Genomic DNA, 19,056 nt, shown 5'->3' on the forward strand with positions numbered 1-19,056 from the left:
TTCAACCTTCTCCTGTTTCATAGGTCTGACTCCATAGTCCCTCTTTCCTTTGCCTCTTCTGATGGCTTGATCACAGAGTCCATATTCCTGGAATTTTACCTCTGGGAAATGTTTCTGACTTGGGTTTAATGTTCTCCCAAGTATAATTTTTGTTTGATTTTGTCTTACTATCACCAACACATGTGAACTTAGTTTGAACACACAATTGCAAAGTTTAACATAGATACATAAGCAACTTTTTTGTCTTTTAAAAATTACTTTGGGAGCAAGAGATATGGATTAGCATTTAAGAATACTTGCTGCTTTCACTGAGAACTGAGTTTGGCTCTTCTTCTATATATTTATTTTTATCTATTCACTTTACATCCTGCTCACTGCCTCCCTTCTTGTTACCCCCTCCCACTATCCTTTCCCCATGCTGCCTCTCCTCCTCTGAGTGGGTAGGCGTTCCCCTGGGTATTCCCACTGCCCCACACTGGCACTTCAAGTCTCTTAGAGGCTAAGTACTTCCTCTCCCACTGATTCTAGACAAGGCCATCCAGCTAGTCGAACATATCTCACAGGCAACAGCTTTTGGGATAGCTCCCATCCCAGTTCTTTGAGAACCACATGAAGACTACTACATATGACTGGGGAGTCCTAGGCCCAGCCTGTGTATGCTCTTTGGTTGGTGATTCAAACTCTGAGAGCCCCAAAAGTCCAGGTTAGTTGACTCTGTTGGTCTTCCTGTGGAGTTCCTATCCCCTTTAGGACCCACTATCCTTCCTCCTATTCTTCCAAAAGAGGACCCAAGCTCCATCCATTGTTTAGCTGTCGGTGTCTGTATCTGTCTGAGTTAACTGCTGGGTGGAGCCTCTCTGAAGACAACATGCTTTTGTCCACAAACACGAACCACACAAAGACTCAACAAAGACAGAGAACTTCAGATCGATTTCTCATATGAACATTGATGCTAAAATTCTCAATAAAATACTCACAAACCAAATCTAGGAACACATCAAAAGACATCATCCATCAAGATCAAGTAAGCTGTAGGTGGGCTCTATAAGTTCCCTCTCCCTATTGTTGGTCATTTCATCTAAGGTCCTTCCCTTTGAATCCTGAGAACTGCTCACCTCCCAGGTCTCTGGTGCATTCTGGAGCGCCCCCTCCCCCAACCTTCTAATTCCTCAGGTTGCCTGTTTCCATTCTTTCTGCTGGCCCTCAGGGCTTCAGTCCTTTTCCTTCACCCAATACCAGATCAGATTCCCCTCTCCCTCCCTCTCCTCCCACCCCCATCCACTTTTCCTCCCAGGTCCCTCCCTCCCTTCCCACTTGTAATTGCTTTTTTCTCTCTCCCAAGTGGGACTAACACGTCCTCAATTGGGCACTTCACCTGGTGTTGAATATTTTGAGTTATATGGACTGTATCCTGGGTATTCTGTACTTTTTTTTTTGGCGGGGGGGGGGGGGTAATATCGACTTATTAGTGAGTACATACCATGCATGTCCTTTTGGGTCTGAGTTACTTCACTCAGGATGGACATCAAGTGAGGGATGGGGTTGCCATCCCACAGTCACAACTCTGACCCATAATTGTTCCTGTATGAAAGAATTACAGGGATGGAAATGGAGAACAGTCTGAGGAAAAGAAGGTCCAGCGATAGGCCCAAAGTGGGATCCAGCTCAAGAAGAGGTCCCAAGGCCTGACACTATTACTGTGACTTTGGAGTGCTCACAGAAACGGACCTTTCATGATTGTCCTCCAAAAGAGTCAGCAAGCAGCTGAAAGAGTCAGATGCAGATGTTTGTACCCAACCAATGGACAGAAGCAGCTGACTCCTGTTGTTGAATTAGGGAAGTCTAAATACACTAAATAAATTTTGGTGATTATGAAAAAAAAAAAAAAAGAAGAAGAAGAAGATCAAGTAAGCTTCATCCCAGGCATGCAGGGATGGTTCAGCATATGAAAATCCATCCATGGAATCTACCATATAAACAAACTGAAAGAAAGAATCCCATGACTATCTCACTGGATGCTGAGTGTGGTTCTTAGCTGACAGAGTAGCCAGCTTGTGTCTGCAGCTTTAGGGGATCCAACACCCTTTTCTCGCCTCTGTGGACAACCACCCACAGCTGGCATCCACTTATATAGCCACAAGCACACACACTTACACAAAAAAATAAACTTAAGTCTTTTTTCTTTTTTTTTTACTAGTTCTGAGACATTTTGGTATGCTTTCCTATCCATCCCCTCCCCCAAATTCCTCCCAGATGCATCCCCTTCACCTATATGCATAACTTTGTGTCCTCTTTTTTTTTCTGTTCTCCTCAAGTACAGTCTGCACTGTCATTATACTTTTAGATATGTGGCTGTACTGGAGCCCGGTTGAACCACCAGGAACCACACACGTAAATAAAATTCACTTTCCTTTTCCTAGAAGATGGGTCAATCTATGGGTAGGACAATAACTCATTTGAAGTCTATGTAATACATTATATTCATTTAGCAGAATAATAATGGTAGCTTCTCCCATATGTCATATGCCATGTCTAGCCACAAACTCTCGGCTCCATTAGCAGTTCTAAATATGGAAATCAACTTGTGAAGTGGGCTTTAAATGGAACCATAAAGTGATTGGTTAGTCCTGTAATGTTTCTACCACTATTGCATCTATGAGCATGCCTTACTAGACCATTCATTATTGTAGCTCATAGGGTTCATAGCTGGGTAAGACTGATGACTACTTTTTTCTCCCTGGTAGCATTCATAGCATCTTCCAGCAATAGGAGTGCTAGCAATTAGGAATGAAGTTTACGGGACAACACTAGCTTGCTTTCTCCATGCTATACCACTCAATTATGTAATGTCTTTAGAAATAGGGTCTTACTATAAAATTTTTGATGGTAGGTAAGAACATTGACTATGACCTATTATGTTTAAGGGTCAATGTGACCTCAGTGACTAGCAACTCTAAAGGAAATTACCTAGACCTAGCACTGAGTGGGGCTTTTTAAGTGTTGCTACATGTTGCATAGTTGGCTTACCATTGCCTCAGTGAAAACTAACTCCATCAAACATCATTTTGTATGTGTGTATGCATATGTTTTAGGATGGCTATACAAGTCATGTGTCTGTTAGAGGAATATTTTATAATTATTGTTTCCATTTATTTATTTAACCAAATACTTATTGAGCATTTCCACTAAATAGTTATACATGATACTATTAACCTTCCTCTTCACGAATATCCACTTAAACAACACTTAAATAGCATATATATATATATATATATATATATATATATATATATATATCACATATAAAACAACATGTAAATAAATTATTTGGTTTTCGTTTGGTTATAAATAATAAATTTCTCATTTCGAAATTATTTTAATATTTTAATATCTGATTTAGTGTACCTTCTAAATAGCCACTTTCTGAGCAGACATTAGAAAGTAGTATTCTACAATAAATTATCATAAACAAATTACATAAGCTAAAAACATATAGGAGGACAGCCAAGATGACTCAGTAAGTAAAGCTGTCTGCTGTCAAGCTTGATGACCTGCGGAGAAAGAAAGAATTGACTCTTACAGTTTATCACCTGACCTCTGCAGACACACTCACACACACACAAAACTACACACATTCTTATACCCACATACAATCACACACATGTATAGGTGTGCATATACACATACATGGAATTAGTCAGTAAATGGCTAAATGTAAATTTAAGGTACTGTGGTGATATGATAAAAAATAACCAAAACAAAATATTAATTAAATCTCCATAATTTGGTAACTTTCATATGTTCTAAATTTTTATCTTTTCACTTTTACAGCTTCACCTACATTCTGAGTTAAGTGCATATATAGTATTGTTTTACATCTGTGACCAATTATGCTTACACATTTGATTGGTGAGCAGAGACTCAGTGTCCTGCTACTAAGTCAGGCTTGCTGAGGAACAAACTTTGCTGGCCTTTACATCTACTTCGTTCTGGCTTTTCTGCTCCTGTTGCAGTGCCAGCTTCATTTTGTCCTCAGATCTCCAGTCACTATCCATGACATACACACAATTCAAAATATCCCTGTTCATGTGTGCTTATTACATCATAAAAAGTAATTTGGATAATACTTCCTTTAAGCAGCTTCTCCTTTAACAGTAGAATCTTAAAATTTCTTCAAAGACTCATGTATTCTGATTTGAGTGATGGAACAAAAAGTGGCTAACCTGTATAAACCATAATTTGCATCCTTTAAAATGTGCACCTATTTTAAACCTATTACGTTTCTCAGTGTTCCAAACTGTTGTTTACTTGCACTACATTATTAGGTACTCATACTCAAACAGTCAATTAGAAAAAAGCTAGCACCCAGCTTTGTAGCTCTATTTAACTTATATTGAGCAACGTCATAAAATTGTACCACTACCCAAGGCAATCATTAATTACTCTTACAATGTTAGGACGCTGACCAATGAGTTTTGCTTTTTAGCCTAAATATATTTTATATTATATATCTAGAATAGATTAATTTAATTCATGAAAAATTAAATCATCACTTTTGAAAAGATGAAAATGTATCACCAGTTACATTTCAAAACCTGTTTAGACTGAACTATTCTAAAAAATTAACTATTGTCATGATATACTTGCTTACCAGTTTTGATTATTAAATGACACATACAAACTTACAAAAAGTCAATTAACTTAAATAAGTGTTAAATACATTCAAATATTTTACAAATGAGATATATAATATTCTTTCATTTACAATAAAAAACCTTTAAACATAGTTGAATGTTTATGTCTCATAACTTTACTAGGAGTAGATTGGCTGACATTTGGTTTAAAAAAGCAAATTTTGGAGGAAAATGATTATGCTATATGAATAACCCAATGCATGCCTCACCTTCCTAATGTGTGTGTGTATTTACATATATATATACATATATATGTATATATATATATATATTTATTTATTTGCATCTTCTGATACTCTCCCTAAACAATTCATTGTTCCGAGTATCTTTCAGTGCATTTGCACTTTGACTATATGTAGGATAAAAAGATATCCAAAAAAAAAGCACTAAATTTGGAATGCTGACTTTGCTTGCCTATGAACTTTAACACCTTCTAGTCTGTGGGAAAAGAGATGAATAAGAACGAGAAGTGAGAGAAGTTTCAGTCTAGCTAGGCATTGCCTTATGAAGCTTTCTTCATTTCTCAACAGATAATGAAGAAAACTGAATAATATTTGAACAATGCTCAATTTATTCACAAAATTGAAATGCAAATGTTCAATGGCAATGGTGAGGGTAAAATGGTCCTTCTGTGTGAATTGACTTCACTGTTGCACTGGAACACTGATTTGGAGGGACTCTGATTGACTTCTACAGGACAAGGGGTCACAAATGATGACTCGGAAATGACCATCCTCCTGTTAGCAGGTAACAGAATCCAACTGTTTTAGGAGGTGCACCTGATTCTTGGAACTGGTTGGGTCAGCATTCTTTTTTTTCTAAATGGAAATTAAATGGACATTCTGTTAAAAGTATACCTTAACTTTCATTTGTACTCTATATAGCACTTACTGAAAAAAATTAAAAGTTTCTGGAATTATCATGATGCTGTGAGTAATAGTGTTCATTTTCTACTCAGAGTAGAGCTGGATTTAAAAAAGAAAATCCTATGATTATGCCAGATTCTAAAGAGTAGTTGATATAAGGAAAAACTACATTGCAAACTACAGTGGTAACAGAATCCAACTGTTTTAGGAGGTGCACCTGATTCTTGGAACTGGTTGGGTCAGCATTCTTTTTTTTCTAAATGGAAATTAAATGGACATTCTGTTAAAAGTATACCTTAACTTTCATTTGTACTCTATATAGCACTTACTGAAAAAAATTAAAAGTTTCTGGAATTATCATGATGCTGTGAGTAATAGTGTTCATTTTCTACTCAGAGTAGAGCTGGATTTAAAAAAGAAAATCCTATGATTATGCCAGATTCTAAAGAGTAGTTGATATAAGGAAAAACTACATTGCAAACTACAGTGGACAAAGTGCTTAGAAATAGAATCATTTTCTATTTGTACCTAAAACAGCAATTTGTGTTGTTATAGTACAAAGCAATTAGAGAGGTAAAGATATCAGGTAAAGGTATTACTATCTCATGATTCATCACTGAAATAAATTTAAACTAACTCGTTTTCAAGTAACTCAATCCTACTGCAAAGTTATAAAATGTATCTTCACTCTTAAGAAAGTAGATTAAATAATATTTTCAAAAGTTAAAGAAGGGCTCTTGGACTAGTGAATATTTTCCTTAACCTTTGATCCTAGGTGATGACATCTACAGCTCTTCTACAGGGCAAGGGGTCACAAATGATGACTGAACCACAGACATAACTTATATTTGCTACCACATTTCCCATAATCCAAATAATTGGTTTACTTTCATAGAAAGTAATTTTTAATTGCACAAAGAGATCAATTGTATGAGCAACTATAGGTTTTTAAAATTTCATTCATTTAAGACACTTACATTTTAAATATATGTATTCCTGATGCTTCTGCAAAAGAAAATTACAGTTATAGAGACTCAATTATTACTCGATCACACTAGCTGATGTGCCCAACATTCCAGAGATGGCAGGTCTTTTCCCTTTCATGGCTTTCTGTGTCACTGTGAAAGCCTGGTTGGGAAAGTCATTTCCTTTCATCCAAGTCTGGAATGAAGAGTCAGGCTCAGACTGGCACCTGATTCTGAATGTAATACTGCAGAGAGACAGCAAATTTAGTTGCTTTTACTGGAAGAGACAATGCATGATTTAGTATTTTCACACGTTAGGTACATAATCCACCATTGTCATGACCACCACCTGGAGGGAAGAAATTGTTGCCTCCTCAGAGAATACATAAACATATTTAACAGAGACATCCTTGTATTAAATAATTTGGTAATTGCCAGAGATGAATAAATGTATAAAATGAGATTGGGTCATGAAGCATTTTTATGTTGAAATCTAAATTCTTATTCCTAAATACCTCTGTTAGCATGGCAGGTTTGAGTTGCAACTATCCTCCTAGTAAAAATGAATCTTTAAGACTGGGAAGTATTTGTAAATAATAGATCCTTAAAATATCCCTGGACTTTATCTAAAACTCATAAGGAGAAATAATACTTGCTTTATATAACCAGCGATACCACTTTACCCTTGATGAAGATGTTAATTTATGGTTGGTTAGCAGTTTATGGCTGTCATTAGTTTTTCAGTTTGGTCCACATTAGAAATCTATTTTTTCTTTTTTATTTTAACGTGAGATAATTATATAAAGATATGGTTATGTTTTATCTAAAATGTATCATTCAACTATAGCATTTCAAATTATTCACAGATCATAGTTCTTATATGTGCATATATGAATTTAAAAATACAGCAATAAAATGCTTGAAACAGATCATAAATTTGCTTCATATTTTATTGCATCTGTGAATCAGGTTGAACAGACAAGGACAGCTCTGGTCTTTGAGAAAGAATTAACTCTTTCTCAAGCTGGGTAGAAGATGATATCTTATTGAGCGTAATTAAAGTCACCTCCCCATCAAAGCACTCTGGTGACATGTAGGATGGCCTTCGTTGGCAAAGGCTGCAGTTGGGGTGGTGGCCAGTGTTTAAACCTGATCTTTGTTTTAACGTGATGGCTTTTCCAGGCCAGAGAATTTCCTTCCAATGTGGCTTAATCTGTATTTCTGTGTTGCTGAGCAGAACAAGCCAGAAAAGGGAGCCCTCCCTTTCTCCTCCCCATTCTGCCTTGTCCTCCCCGCACCACACCTCACTTTAAGACAATCCAGAAAAATACTATTAAGAACAATACCACTAATTATATGAATTAGTGACAGAATTGAATCCACACACGTCTCCAGAAAAGGGAAGGGAGAACAGGGTTTGCTTGCCCAAATAAGGGAATAAATAAAACTTTCTCCTGATTTACAACTGGGACCATTCTCACAACTCCTGGGGTTGGTCAAGCTGTAAGGGGTGCGCTTTAAAAGGAAGACCCTGAATCTGGACCCTGAATTGTGGTGCAGCAGGATTCAGCAACACCTGGGAAGAGAATTAAAGGCAAAGCACCTTAAAGTCTCTGTGTTGCTAGAAACTTGGAGGTTGGGCCACAGTTGGCCTGCAGGAGGGGCAGGCAGGGAAAATGCCAGTTTTGGGGAAGCCTGGGAAGAAATTTGCCTCAGAGGTTCTGAATCACCACCCTTTAGCTAGGCTCAGAGTGAAAAAAAAGCTCTTTGGGTGCTCAAATCTATCGCGGAAGTGGTTGATGGTTTTTCACCACCAAGCTGCAGAAAGCCTTCTTGATCCGACTAAGGCTAGGCAACATGCACTAGGCCTATCCTGGGGCTTGGGTTGGACCAAACACCTGTTTATCTTGTGAAGCCAGCAAAACACATACCGCTTGACCAGAAGAACTGTTTGAGAAAAAAGAACTCTCGTCCTGAAAGTGTTCTGTTCTTCAAACTGACCTTACTGTCTCTTAGGTTTCTAGTCTCATCTGCATTTCGGTTAAAAGGAGGCTCTTTTATGTTTCTGGAGTTTAGGTTTTACTATTTGATTTTGTGTAGAGGTATCATTCCGTTCATGCTTCCCCGGGCCACCACTACATCCCCAGGCTGAATCTCATTTTCATTAAAGGTTGGAAGAGGAAGCTTGGAAACCTCCCCTGACCAGGGTTCATTACCTCCCTCTTTGCTGGAACACAGGCGGACCTCCGATCTCCACTGGTTCCCTTGCTCAGCCAGGCAGAGCCACTGCAAACTGCTGCATGCCTGGAACTGAACTCATCATTATTTTTCAAAGTCTGGAAAGTGTATTATCTTTTTTTTTCCTAATGGTAATTAGTTACCATAGCATTTAATACATAAATGTGCCCAGAGCACACCATTAACAGTTAAACGGAGGATTCAATTTAACACATGATTATATCTTTCATAAGTCATTACATTGCAACAGTCACTGCCACTCATATTGGGTTAGGTCGCAAGGCAGGTACAAAAGTTTGTTTCTGGTGTTGCACGCTAAAAGTGCATGGGGAAGGTGAGCCTGGGTTTTCTCTAGTGGCTCGTGGGCTAAGAAAAGGAAATGGGAGCAATTACAGCAAGAATTCCTGTGCAATAAAAGGTCTTCGGAGGGTTGTTCAGCTTTAGAGTGGGAAGAAAGAGCATTGCAGTGTCCCTTCTCCTCCCCCCCCCACCCCCCGTGTGTGTATGTGTGAGTGAGTGTGTGTGTTAGGCACAGCACAGGCACACTCATCTACCCACCTCAAGGAGAAGAAAGGAGAGGTGACTTCCCCAAGATGTTTACTTGCAGGAAACTTAGTAAATAAACAGCTGAAGAGTCTATCAGACCTCAGGGTCAAGCTAGTGAATTCAAGTGGGACTCACAAGGTATATGGAGCCTTTAGTTCCCTGAGGATTTGTTGGTAGGGTGTTCCTGAGAAAGGACCTTAAAGTCTGGTGGATATCCCAGCAAGCTCTTGGATGAGCCACTATTGGCTGTTACATGCCCACACTCTGAAGATGAATTCTGAAGGCCCTGGTGTTGACTCCACCTGGGTAGACACTGTGGCACAGCAGTGAAAAGACTAATTCTCCAGAGAAGGCAGAAGAAAAGTGGCCTGGAGTCTGGATGTAGAGAAGTGGACGTTTTCTCCAGCCATCCTCTTCCTGAACCAGAAGCAGATGCTGGAGAAACTCTGGAGGGGTTAGGGTTGAGGCAGAGGAGGACACCTAAGCAAACCTGGAGCTTCTTTGCCTTTTCTTTCAGGCATCCTATGGCTTTTATAAAAACAAATGCTGACCAGCTCCAGTCAAAAAGCAAAACAAAACAAAATGTTGACATCTCTGAAAATATTAAAATGAAAATAAATATAATTGCCTCCAATGCATTTCAGTACTGCCTGCTTGTTTGACATTTTCTGTCTTTAATATTCTTCTTCAACGTTCCCCCCTTACACTTGAGTTCTCTTCTGGACTAAGCACAGAAGCTGAGAGGTTGGAGGATGAGGGGAGAGCCAGCATGTCTTTTTCTTGAAGTTCAAGATTTGTTATTCTGTCCGATTTCTGATAATGGTGGAATAATACACAGTTTATAAAGGAAGTGTTTCAGGGAGGCCTTCTTAATGATGCAAAATATTAAGCAGTAAATCTTGCAGCAAATGTGTCCCCTACAATGTTAGTATGCAAAGGGGGGGGGAGGGAGTCTGACTAGTGGAGGCTGTGGCTAATTCCTAATCAGAATGATGGACAGCAGGGACAGAACAATACAAACTAATGGCTGTGTTGCTGATCACTTTACCCCTTGATTAAAGACACCCAATTATGGTGCAGAACAGTGTCGTAATTATGTTTCTTAATCACATCCAGGAGGTTTAATTGCCTTAACGATGTGTTTCATTAAATGAATTTAGGTATTATAGTCGACAGTTTTCATACACAGTTGTTTTCAAATTAACATAATATTAGACATCGTCATGGAAATTGTTTTAATAATCATAATTAGACGCACCCAGGCTTTGTCTGGTAAATGCTGAGAGAAGGTCTTCTCCAGCCTAGGGGCTACCCTGGTCCCTTCCTCCTGTCTACATCACGCCCTGACAGAGGGGCTTGAGTTTCAAGGCCTTTTGCTCTTATGTTGTCTGAAAAGTTACAGGTTCTGATTAATCTTCTTTGATGAAAATCGGAACAGAAAGCATCCTTCTTTACCAGCCTCTACTAAGTTTGATGGCATTTAGGGAGGTCTTTATGAGCTGAGGCTGCACAGACCACCCCCTCCCAAATGCATTTAGGTAACTAGGTCCAGTGAAAGTTCTGGACCTTCAAACCTCCATATCAGTACCACCATCTCTGTGATGCCTACAAGTTATACTTTCTACATTCAAGAGCAAAGGTTCAAATATAAACAGATATATTATACCTTAGTAGAGTCATGCCTAACCCAGTTCAAATACCAAGCAACTCATTAACCAATGACCTAATAAATTCTGGGAGTCTCTGCGGGCATTCCTTACACTTACATAATCCAATCACATTGACCCTTTTGTCACAGAAAAGTAGAATGAGACCTCCATAAAGTTGGTGCTCAAAGAAAAAAAGATTTATCTTTTCTTTTGGTCTTCAAGCATTTGGATGCAGAACTTTTGTTTTAAAAGTCTTTAAGAAAATTTACCCACCTTGGCAGGCCCTAGCATGGCCTAGATTCTGTACATGTGGGAGAGACTTTCAGGGAGACCCTGGCTTTTTAAGGATCAGGAGCTGTAGACATGTTCTGGGTCTAACCACAGACCTCTTTCACCTCTGCTCCATGGCCATCCCCAGTTCTTGCCCTCTTAGTAACCATGTGAACTAAGGCTACTCATAATTTGTGCAGCACTGCCAAAACTTTGGTTCCACTTTTTATGAAACTCCTTTCTTTTCCTTTCCTTTTTTTTTTTTTGTTACTTTCTTCTACAAAGCACAGCATAATAAAATGTTTGATCAAAATATTTTAATAAAGATTCTTTCTGACATAGATACACATACAAATGGTCGTACATAGCTGTCATAGTCTGAGTGACCTATTTAATATATATATATATATCATTCTTTACACATCCAAAACCAACTGATAGATCCATCATAGCTCTGAAATCACCAGACAAACTGAATTTGTATTATCTGTAAGGAGTGGAAAATAGCAAGACTCCATTTTAAAAAGAGGTTTTCTGGATTTTCATAGGAGGAAAGGCAGGCAGCTCGCCATGCAAACTAAAACTGAAAGCTCACTTTGGGTAAATAGCTTCTTGCTCTTCCTTAGCTTTATCTCATGTCTTTTAAATTTTATTTTTCTTAGAAAAATAACAAAGGATTTCACACCATAAGCAAATCAAACCAGTCTTTTAACTTAATAAGTCATCACAGGAGGAATAACTTATATATGTACATCTATATAAAAAAACAATTAAATTAGACCTTTTAAAATGCACAGCACAACCTGAAAAATATATTTGCCTAGTATGTTCTTACTTGTAAAATCTATTGCTGTGATGTTTTTCTGTTTTGGAATGCAAATAGGTCCCCTTTTGGAAAAGAGATCAATTCATTCATCAATTAAGAATACACCTTTCCTGTAATTTTTGGACTGAAGCAATTTATTAAAGCTCAATTTAAATACATGGACGATGCAACTGAAAATATCCAATGACCTTTCAAAAACCTCAGCAGCTCAGATACATCAATATTTCTCTTCATATTTGTTGGCAAATATACCTTTGAACACTAGGCACACAGTGTAAGTTAATATATAAAACAGAATTTTAGAAGCATTAAAAAAAATCTACACTTAAGACCCAATACCTTAACACATAATAAATACGGTTGATGTGGATCATTGAAAAATAACAAATAAATACCATAAATTGTTAATACATCATTGCAGAGTAGAAAGTAACAAGGTGCACATAAATATCTTAAATGCAATTCTTTCAGCCACAGCCTGCTTTTTATATCACTCTCACCAAAACTTTGAGCATTTTCACGGAATTTTAAGTTCAGAGACAATAAAAAATACAAGTCTTTCATAGCAACATGTCTCTCTGCTTTCCCCTCCACTTAAATAAGTCTGCATTTCAAGTTTTTCTCCTGGCTCAGAATCAAGATGTATTTTCGAGTGCCCTTTCTGATTTGTCTGATTGAATACTCTGTCCCGGAGCCTCTCAACTCTGAACCCCTTTCCCTTTCATCACTTGCCAATTGTCAGGTATTAGTAGGATTAGTATTTGACCACTCAGTACTTTTCTCGTCTAATAACCAAGCACTACTTTTCAACTTATTTTCACCTCCAAAGAAGACTGTACTTCCTTGAGATCTAGGTAGCCACCAAAGTTGCCACTTTTCTGAGGGGAAAAAGGAAGCACACTTCATCCGCACTAAACCTCCCTCTTCCCTCCCTCCCCACCCCAAAGATCGAGATTCCGGGCGTGCCAAGGCTGAATGTCCGGCTTGTCTCTGATACTTCTAAGTTCCTGCCTCTGCTTTGTTTGCCCTGCAAGTGTTTCACAACTTAGGAGAGGACCAAAGGAAAAGGAATGGGGAGCAGCTTCTCACTTTCCTCTAGCTTTGGGGTCGGTCTCGAGGTTTTCGAGGGAGGGAGTGTTTAAGGCTTCTCCGTGCACTGTTTGCAGAGGCTGGACGAGACGCTGTTGAATAGGGCACACTTCTCGGGGCAGGAGGCAGCGGGCGGCAGCCCTGCACTGAACGGGTAGCCGGCCGCCTGCTCGTAGGCGCCGAGCGCCGGGTGCAGGGCAGCGGCCGCCGCAGCCGCGGCCGCGGAGCTGGGAAGAGAGGCTGCCGAGATGGCCTGGCCTTGGTTGAGGTAGGCGACTAAGCGCCGCATTTCCTCCAGGGCCTGTGCCTGCATGAGGATGTAGTTCTTGGCGAGGAGCAGCGTGGCGATTTTGGAGAGCTTCCGCACTGAAGGGCTGTGCGCGTAAGGAATGACCGCGCGCAGCTCATCCAGAGCGTCGTTCAGGTCGTGCATCCTCCGGCGCTCGCGGGCGTTGATGTTGAGGCGCAGCGCCTTCTGCTCTTTGGATTTCTTGCTGCTGCCGCCGCTACCGCCGCCGCTTCCGCCGCCACTTGTGGGGCCCCCCGGGGGGAGGCCCGAGCCACCATGCAAGTGGGCGTTGGAGCAGCCCTCGGCCACCTTGGCGCTGCCGCCCCCCGCTCCCGGCGATGCCCGCGGGTCGGGGCCCCCGGCTCGCAGCACCAGCTCGCAGCGGCCGTCGCTGTCGTCGTCGGGGCTCTGCTCGCCGCCGCTGCTCTCGGCCACGGAGCCGCGTCCGGCGCTCTCGCCGTACTTGAGGCACAGGGCAGCCCCCGCCGGCAGGCTGCTCAGGCTCGGTTCGCCCCCCACGCCCGCTGAGCCCACGAGCAGCCCCGGGACACTCACCCCGCCGCCGCCGCCGCTCGCGCCACCGCCTCCTCCGGGCGGAGGCAGCAGCAGCCCAGCCCCTTCGGGATCAGCCGGCTCGAAACAGCCGAGGGGCGACGAGGACGACGCCGGGCGTTCGCGAGTTGGAGGCGCCAGGGACAGGTCCATGCCCGGGGGCGTGGAGCGAAAAGCCGCCTCCAGGCGCTTGGCGGCGGAGGCGCCCAGGCTCTTGTGCAGGAAGAGGTCGTCTTCGCTCGCGGCCGCTGCACCGAGGTGCAACCCGCGCTCCATCGTCCGGGCCAGCCGCCACCTGGGCTGGAGAGTCAGGCGGCCGCACAGACGCGCGCCGGCGGGGTTCCGGAGCTGCTGCGTGCGTCCGTCCCCACGCTGCCCGCAGCCCTGTCCCCTTCTTTTTCTTTTTCGCCTTCCCCCGCGCTCGCCGCCTCCTCTTCTTCTTCTTCTTCGTCTCCAGCCGACGGTGCTGGCTGCTAAGGCTCACCATGGGCCGCGGCCCCTCATGGTGGGAGGCTGGTCTCGGAGGGAGCGGGGCTGCCGCCGCTGCCGCCTCTGAGTCCAATCCCGCGCCTGCTCTACGCACCGTTTATCTTGCTTGGATTCACCTTCAAGAGATTTCCGGACCCATCAACCAGCCGCCGCCACAGACGGGGGAGTCTTTTACATCATTATCTCTGAGTAGGTTATTATGAAGAAGACTCGCCTGTTGGGACAGCGCTTTCTACCCAATCAGGTTAACGTTTTAATTAATAGGATTAAAACGGTAACAAACAATCGCAAGCGCTATCTGGCCGCGAGTCTGAATAGTTTCATTTCCCAGGTCTGAAGACAGGCAGCAGCCAGAGCTTTATAAAAGGCGCCTGCTCCATTATTCTGCCTGCCATCTGTATACACAGCTTAGCGCATATGTTTGCAAGGCGCTGGGTCCTGTTAGTAACCCAACAACTGCCTTTAGCTTGACATGTGTGGCGACTTTCACTCATCAATGAGCACACTAAAAGCCCTACTTAGAGCCGAGGATGTTCTTTGCTCCTTCAGCAAATTGTATATCCGCGGTAAAGACTGGGAGTCCAGTGGAAAGCCCCCGCCCCCACTGAGCACCCCCCACGCACTACCCTTCACTGGGCCACTACTGTCTCAGCTTGCTTAGTTACCCTCATAGGAGAGAATTCTATTTCTCCCTGTTAATAGCATGTCTGCATTTATAGATGGAACTTGGGGGCTGGGGGTAGGGGTGAGGTCCCTGCTGGCTTGCCTCGAATTTACCCTAGATTTTCAGCTAGTATGTCAGCAAAGCAAGAGCCAACCCAGATTTTCTCCGCACCACTTTTCCCACAGCCCTCCACTGTCCATTTCCTATATAGATGGAAAAAAAAATCAAACAATTAAAGAAAGCAACAAAACGATGACCAAGTTGCTTACATGGCCCGTTTGATTTAAAACTCGGAGGGGGCGGAGTGGGGGAGGCCTTTACAGAGTCCCCCACGCTGTTAAGTTGGTGGTGAGAGAAGCTCACTGCTTCGTGGGCAGAAAGAAAAGAAAAACTACTCTCAAACTTTCCTGAAGATTAAATCCAGTTGCTTCGCAAGAGGGAACATTGAGAGTGGAATCTTCTCACACACCAAGTGGGGGCATTCGTGTGCATTTAGCCGCTCTGAAGACATTTGCGGGCATCTGGATTCGTCTGGGCTGTTCCTGCAGGGTTAGTTCAGGGCAGAATTGTGGAAACAAGAGCTGTCTGGATGGAGATAGTACACGTGGTCCTCGTGCTTCTGAGTCAGTCTCTCGAAGCACACGATATATAGTGGCTAGTTTTCATCCTTATAAGTAAAAACAGTATTCTCTCTTATCTGGCAGAATTACTGAAGGCTGTGCAGTTTGGGGTTTCTCTGGTTTCATTAAAAACCTTTTAATTGTGGCTTTCAGAGTTGGCCCCAGGTGTTGGACTCTTTTCATTATATTTTGCTCTAATGTGATGAAATTCTAATTCTCTCCTTACCATATGGTTAAATTTCCCCACTGAGAATTAGTTGAAAAGGGAGAAATAATCTATTAATCTCTGTAATAGATTCACAAATGAGGTTCACCTCAGAACCTGTTTTTGAATGGTAATATCAGAACAGTTGGGCACCTTATTTCATACAGGAAACGTGAGGGCGACACAGAAATGTCTACATTGTCACCTGGAAAGGATGGAAAGGAACCTTGGTTCTACCTTTGCAGAATGGAAAAGTCATCTGTAACTGGTGTTCCTTCGGCTGAATCGGAACCCGCAAACGGACTGCTTGAAGCTGTATTGCTTGAGATCCTGCGGTTAACAGAAGGCCTCCCCGTGTGTATAGCTGTGGACCATAGCCGCTTTGGTGCGGGGCGGTGCCTCTTTTGCGCTCTGGGCTCGCCGCCTCCTCTCTCCCTCCTCTGTTCCTCGCAGCTGTTAGCCTGTCCCTTTAGGAAGCTAAAGACACAGACGCGCTAGTGTTGTTGTTTGTCAATTAGCAGCTTTGTTTTCAGAGGGATCATAAAGGAAGGGTCTCTATAAACTTAGGCTAATGAGAGGCTCCTATCAGGCTACTAACACAAGGATGGAGGCTAGCACCATGGGGATTCTGCAGAGACTGGCTAAAAGTCTTCCCTAAAGTCTAACTTCGTTTCCGGTGTGTCTTTTTCTTGTGCTCTCTAACTTTCCTTAAGATGCCTGAATCCCTTCGGGTTCTGGAGAAGGTATTTAAAAGGCATACGGTGTAGCAAATACCAGCTCCATAGGCGCTCTAACTGGCTCCGGGTATTTTCCAGGGTAGTATCCAGGAGGGGCAGGGAGATTTTTACAAAACATGATGGCATGAGGCATCCAGGTTTCCCTTGTCCCACCTCTGATGCCTTCCAATCATCCAAAGCTCTACAACAGTTTTGCTCAACTTGATTCCCCTAGGTATTAACCAGCCACCTCTTCTGAGCTTGGGGGAAATCCCACAGCCTCCCCGAAGGAGTTGGTTGTTTAATAGTAGCGGAAAGTTGTGCTGGGGAAATGGCCAGAGAATTTATGGAAGCTTTAAACGCGGGTCTTATAACCACCTTCGGGGAATGGTCTTCCAGGTTTATGCACTCGTAAACTTTTGCTGATTGCTTCTGGGAAGTTGTCAGGCACTTAACACTGCATTTATCTTACAGGGCAATGAAAACACATCTGCCCGATGTCTCGTTACCCGTTTTAATCATCACTAACCCCGAGTCACTGCCTCAACTTCCTTTCACGTTGGGTAGAATCAGACTGCCACTTCGGGGATCCGGCTCAGAGAAGGGTGACGTCAGCAGCTCTCTCACTATCTGTTGGCCGCAGGAACTCTAGAAATCTTAAACTTTGATCTTGCAGAAGTTGCTAGAATCAGGGCCCGGGCTGCTGATACAATAGACACGTTCCAAAATAGAAGAGAAAGTCCAAACCAGAGCTTTCTTCTATAGAGTGAGGTTGAGGAAATCAACCAGGGCTCTAACACCTGACCTGAAGCATCTATAGGAAAACTCTATCTTGCACAGTTTTTTCGAAGAAAGGGGTTTAGGAAATCAGAGACACAGGGACAGGTCTTTTAGAAAGCGCCAGAGGTAAGGTGGGACAAGTAGGACCACCCAGGGAAAACAGTTCCTGGGTACCCCTGTGTTTAGACTGGTTGGCGCAGTGAAGCTACTTGGCATCAGGAAAGGTACATTTTTCGCTAAGTGTTGGATACCAAATGTATACATATCAAAGAGCTCTCATAAAGATGAACAAATTTTATTATTATTGGAGGAAACACTCTGAAAGCCTTAAAGAGAGGCTAAAATATTCAGCAAGCATCACTGCATTGGAATTAGAGGGTGGAGTTGCAGACCCAAGTAATGTGTAGGTCAAACTTATATTTATTAGAGATCATTCTATGCTCGGATTTGGAAATAGCTCAAGCAGAATCATGATAGAACTCACTCTACCTTTAAAGTGAGATGCTAAACATTTCGTTGTGGTGTTTCTGCATCTCTGATAACTTTATGACTTGTCTAAATTAAGCAGCCAGGAGAAGTCTGGCTCTGGCTGTCTGAGTGTTTCAATTTCTCTATTTCAGAACACTTTGAAAAATAAAAACAAACTAGAGGGGGAAAAACGTAAAGTTTAACTTGAAGCCGCTCTGGGGGAAAAATGAAATCTGTAAGAGCTGTGGGAAGAATGTGACAGACTTGGAAAGTGTGCTTTTCCCTGTCCTCCCACTGGCTCTGAAGGTCCTGTCTGTCAGCAACCACTGAGCCCCCAGGGATCAGCTCTGACAAACTGCTCCTGAACTGCCAAGTACAATGCTATGAAGTAGGCATCCCCGTCCCTCTAGGCCAAGGGGCTCCTGGCAGTGGTCCTCCTGCCCCGGGATGAGGCACCTTGACCTTGAAGCTGCATTTACTTCCTCTAACCTGCAGTGTTTCTTGTAGCTTGGGGTGGTTGAACAAAGTCTGCCGCCCCCTGGTCCTTTGAGATCTCAGTAACACAGATCCACATTCATCCAGTTCCCGGGGTAAGTTTCTCAGCATCCTTTTGCTTGCTTCCTCTCAAGAACTTGGAGAGACTGGGTCTGCAAATGCCTATCGGATTGAAGAGATCCCTCGGGAAGAAGAAGGAACCAGGCAGTGGTTCGAGATGAAACAGTTCTGGCAGCCCTCCAAAGTCTCAACCCAATTCCCCAAATTCCGATCTGGAATTGTTGGGGTCTGCTCCAAACTTCACCTACCTACCTAGTTCCTCTTAATCTATTCTAACAAAGGGCATTGTTCCTCACTACTCTAAGTTCGAATAGATGCTGGACAGAAACCTTCAGCCTCCAAAAGCAGCCTTCCCAGGATCCATTCAAACCGGTTCAAGCACGTTGTGGGGACGTTTCCAATTTTGGTGACTTTCAAGGTTAAGCAGTCTGTGTAATAAGAGAATAATGTGGTGCCTAGTTATCATTGGTAAAACCTAGAGGACGACCTAAGCTTCACGGCTGAAATAAATGGAAAGGTGGCGGAGAGAGTTCATGAAAATTCCCTGTCCTCTTTCTTTATACATACAATGTGGA

General features: G+C 42.5%; 1 protein-coding gene across 1 annotated transcript; it reads right to left on the reverse strand.

The window, feature by feature from the left end:
* Nucleotides 1-11,549: 11,549 nt before the first annotated feature.
* Bhlhe22 (basic helix-loop-helix family member e22) lies at nt 11,550-14,951 on the reverse strand. Its single transcript, XM_021158443.3, has one exon. The coding sequence runs from the start codon at nt 14,258-14,260 to the stop codon at nt 13,193-13,195; it is 1,068 nt and encodes a 355-aa protein (XP_021014102.1). The 5' UTR covers nt 14,261-14,951; the 3' UTR covers nt 11,550-13,192.
* Between the last annotated feature and the right edge of the window lie 4,105 nt (nt 14,952-19,056).

The sequence above is a fragment of the Mus caroli genome, unplaced genomic scaffold (genome assembly GCF_978045245.1).
Source record: "Mus caroli unplaced genomic scaffold, Mus_caroli_1 scaffold_3, whole genome shotgun sequence".
NCBI lineage: Eukaryota > Metazoa > Chordata > Mammalia > Rodentia > Muridae > Mus > Mus caroli.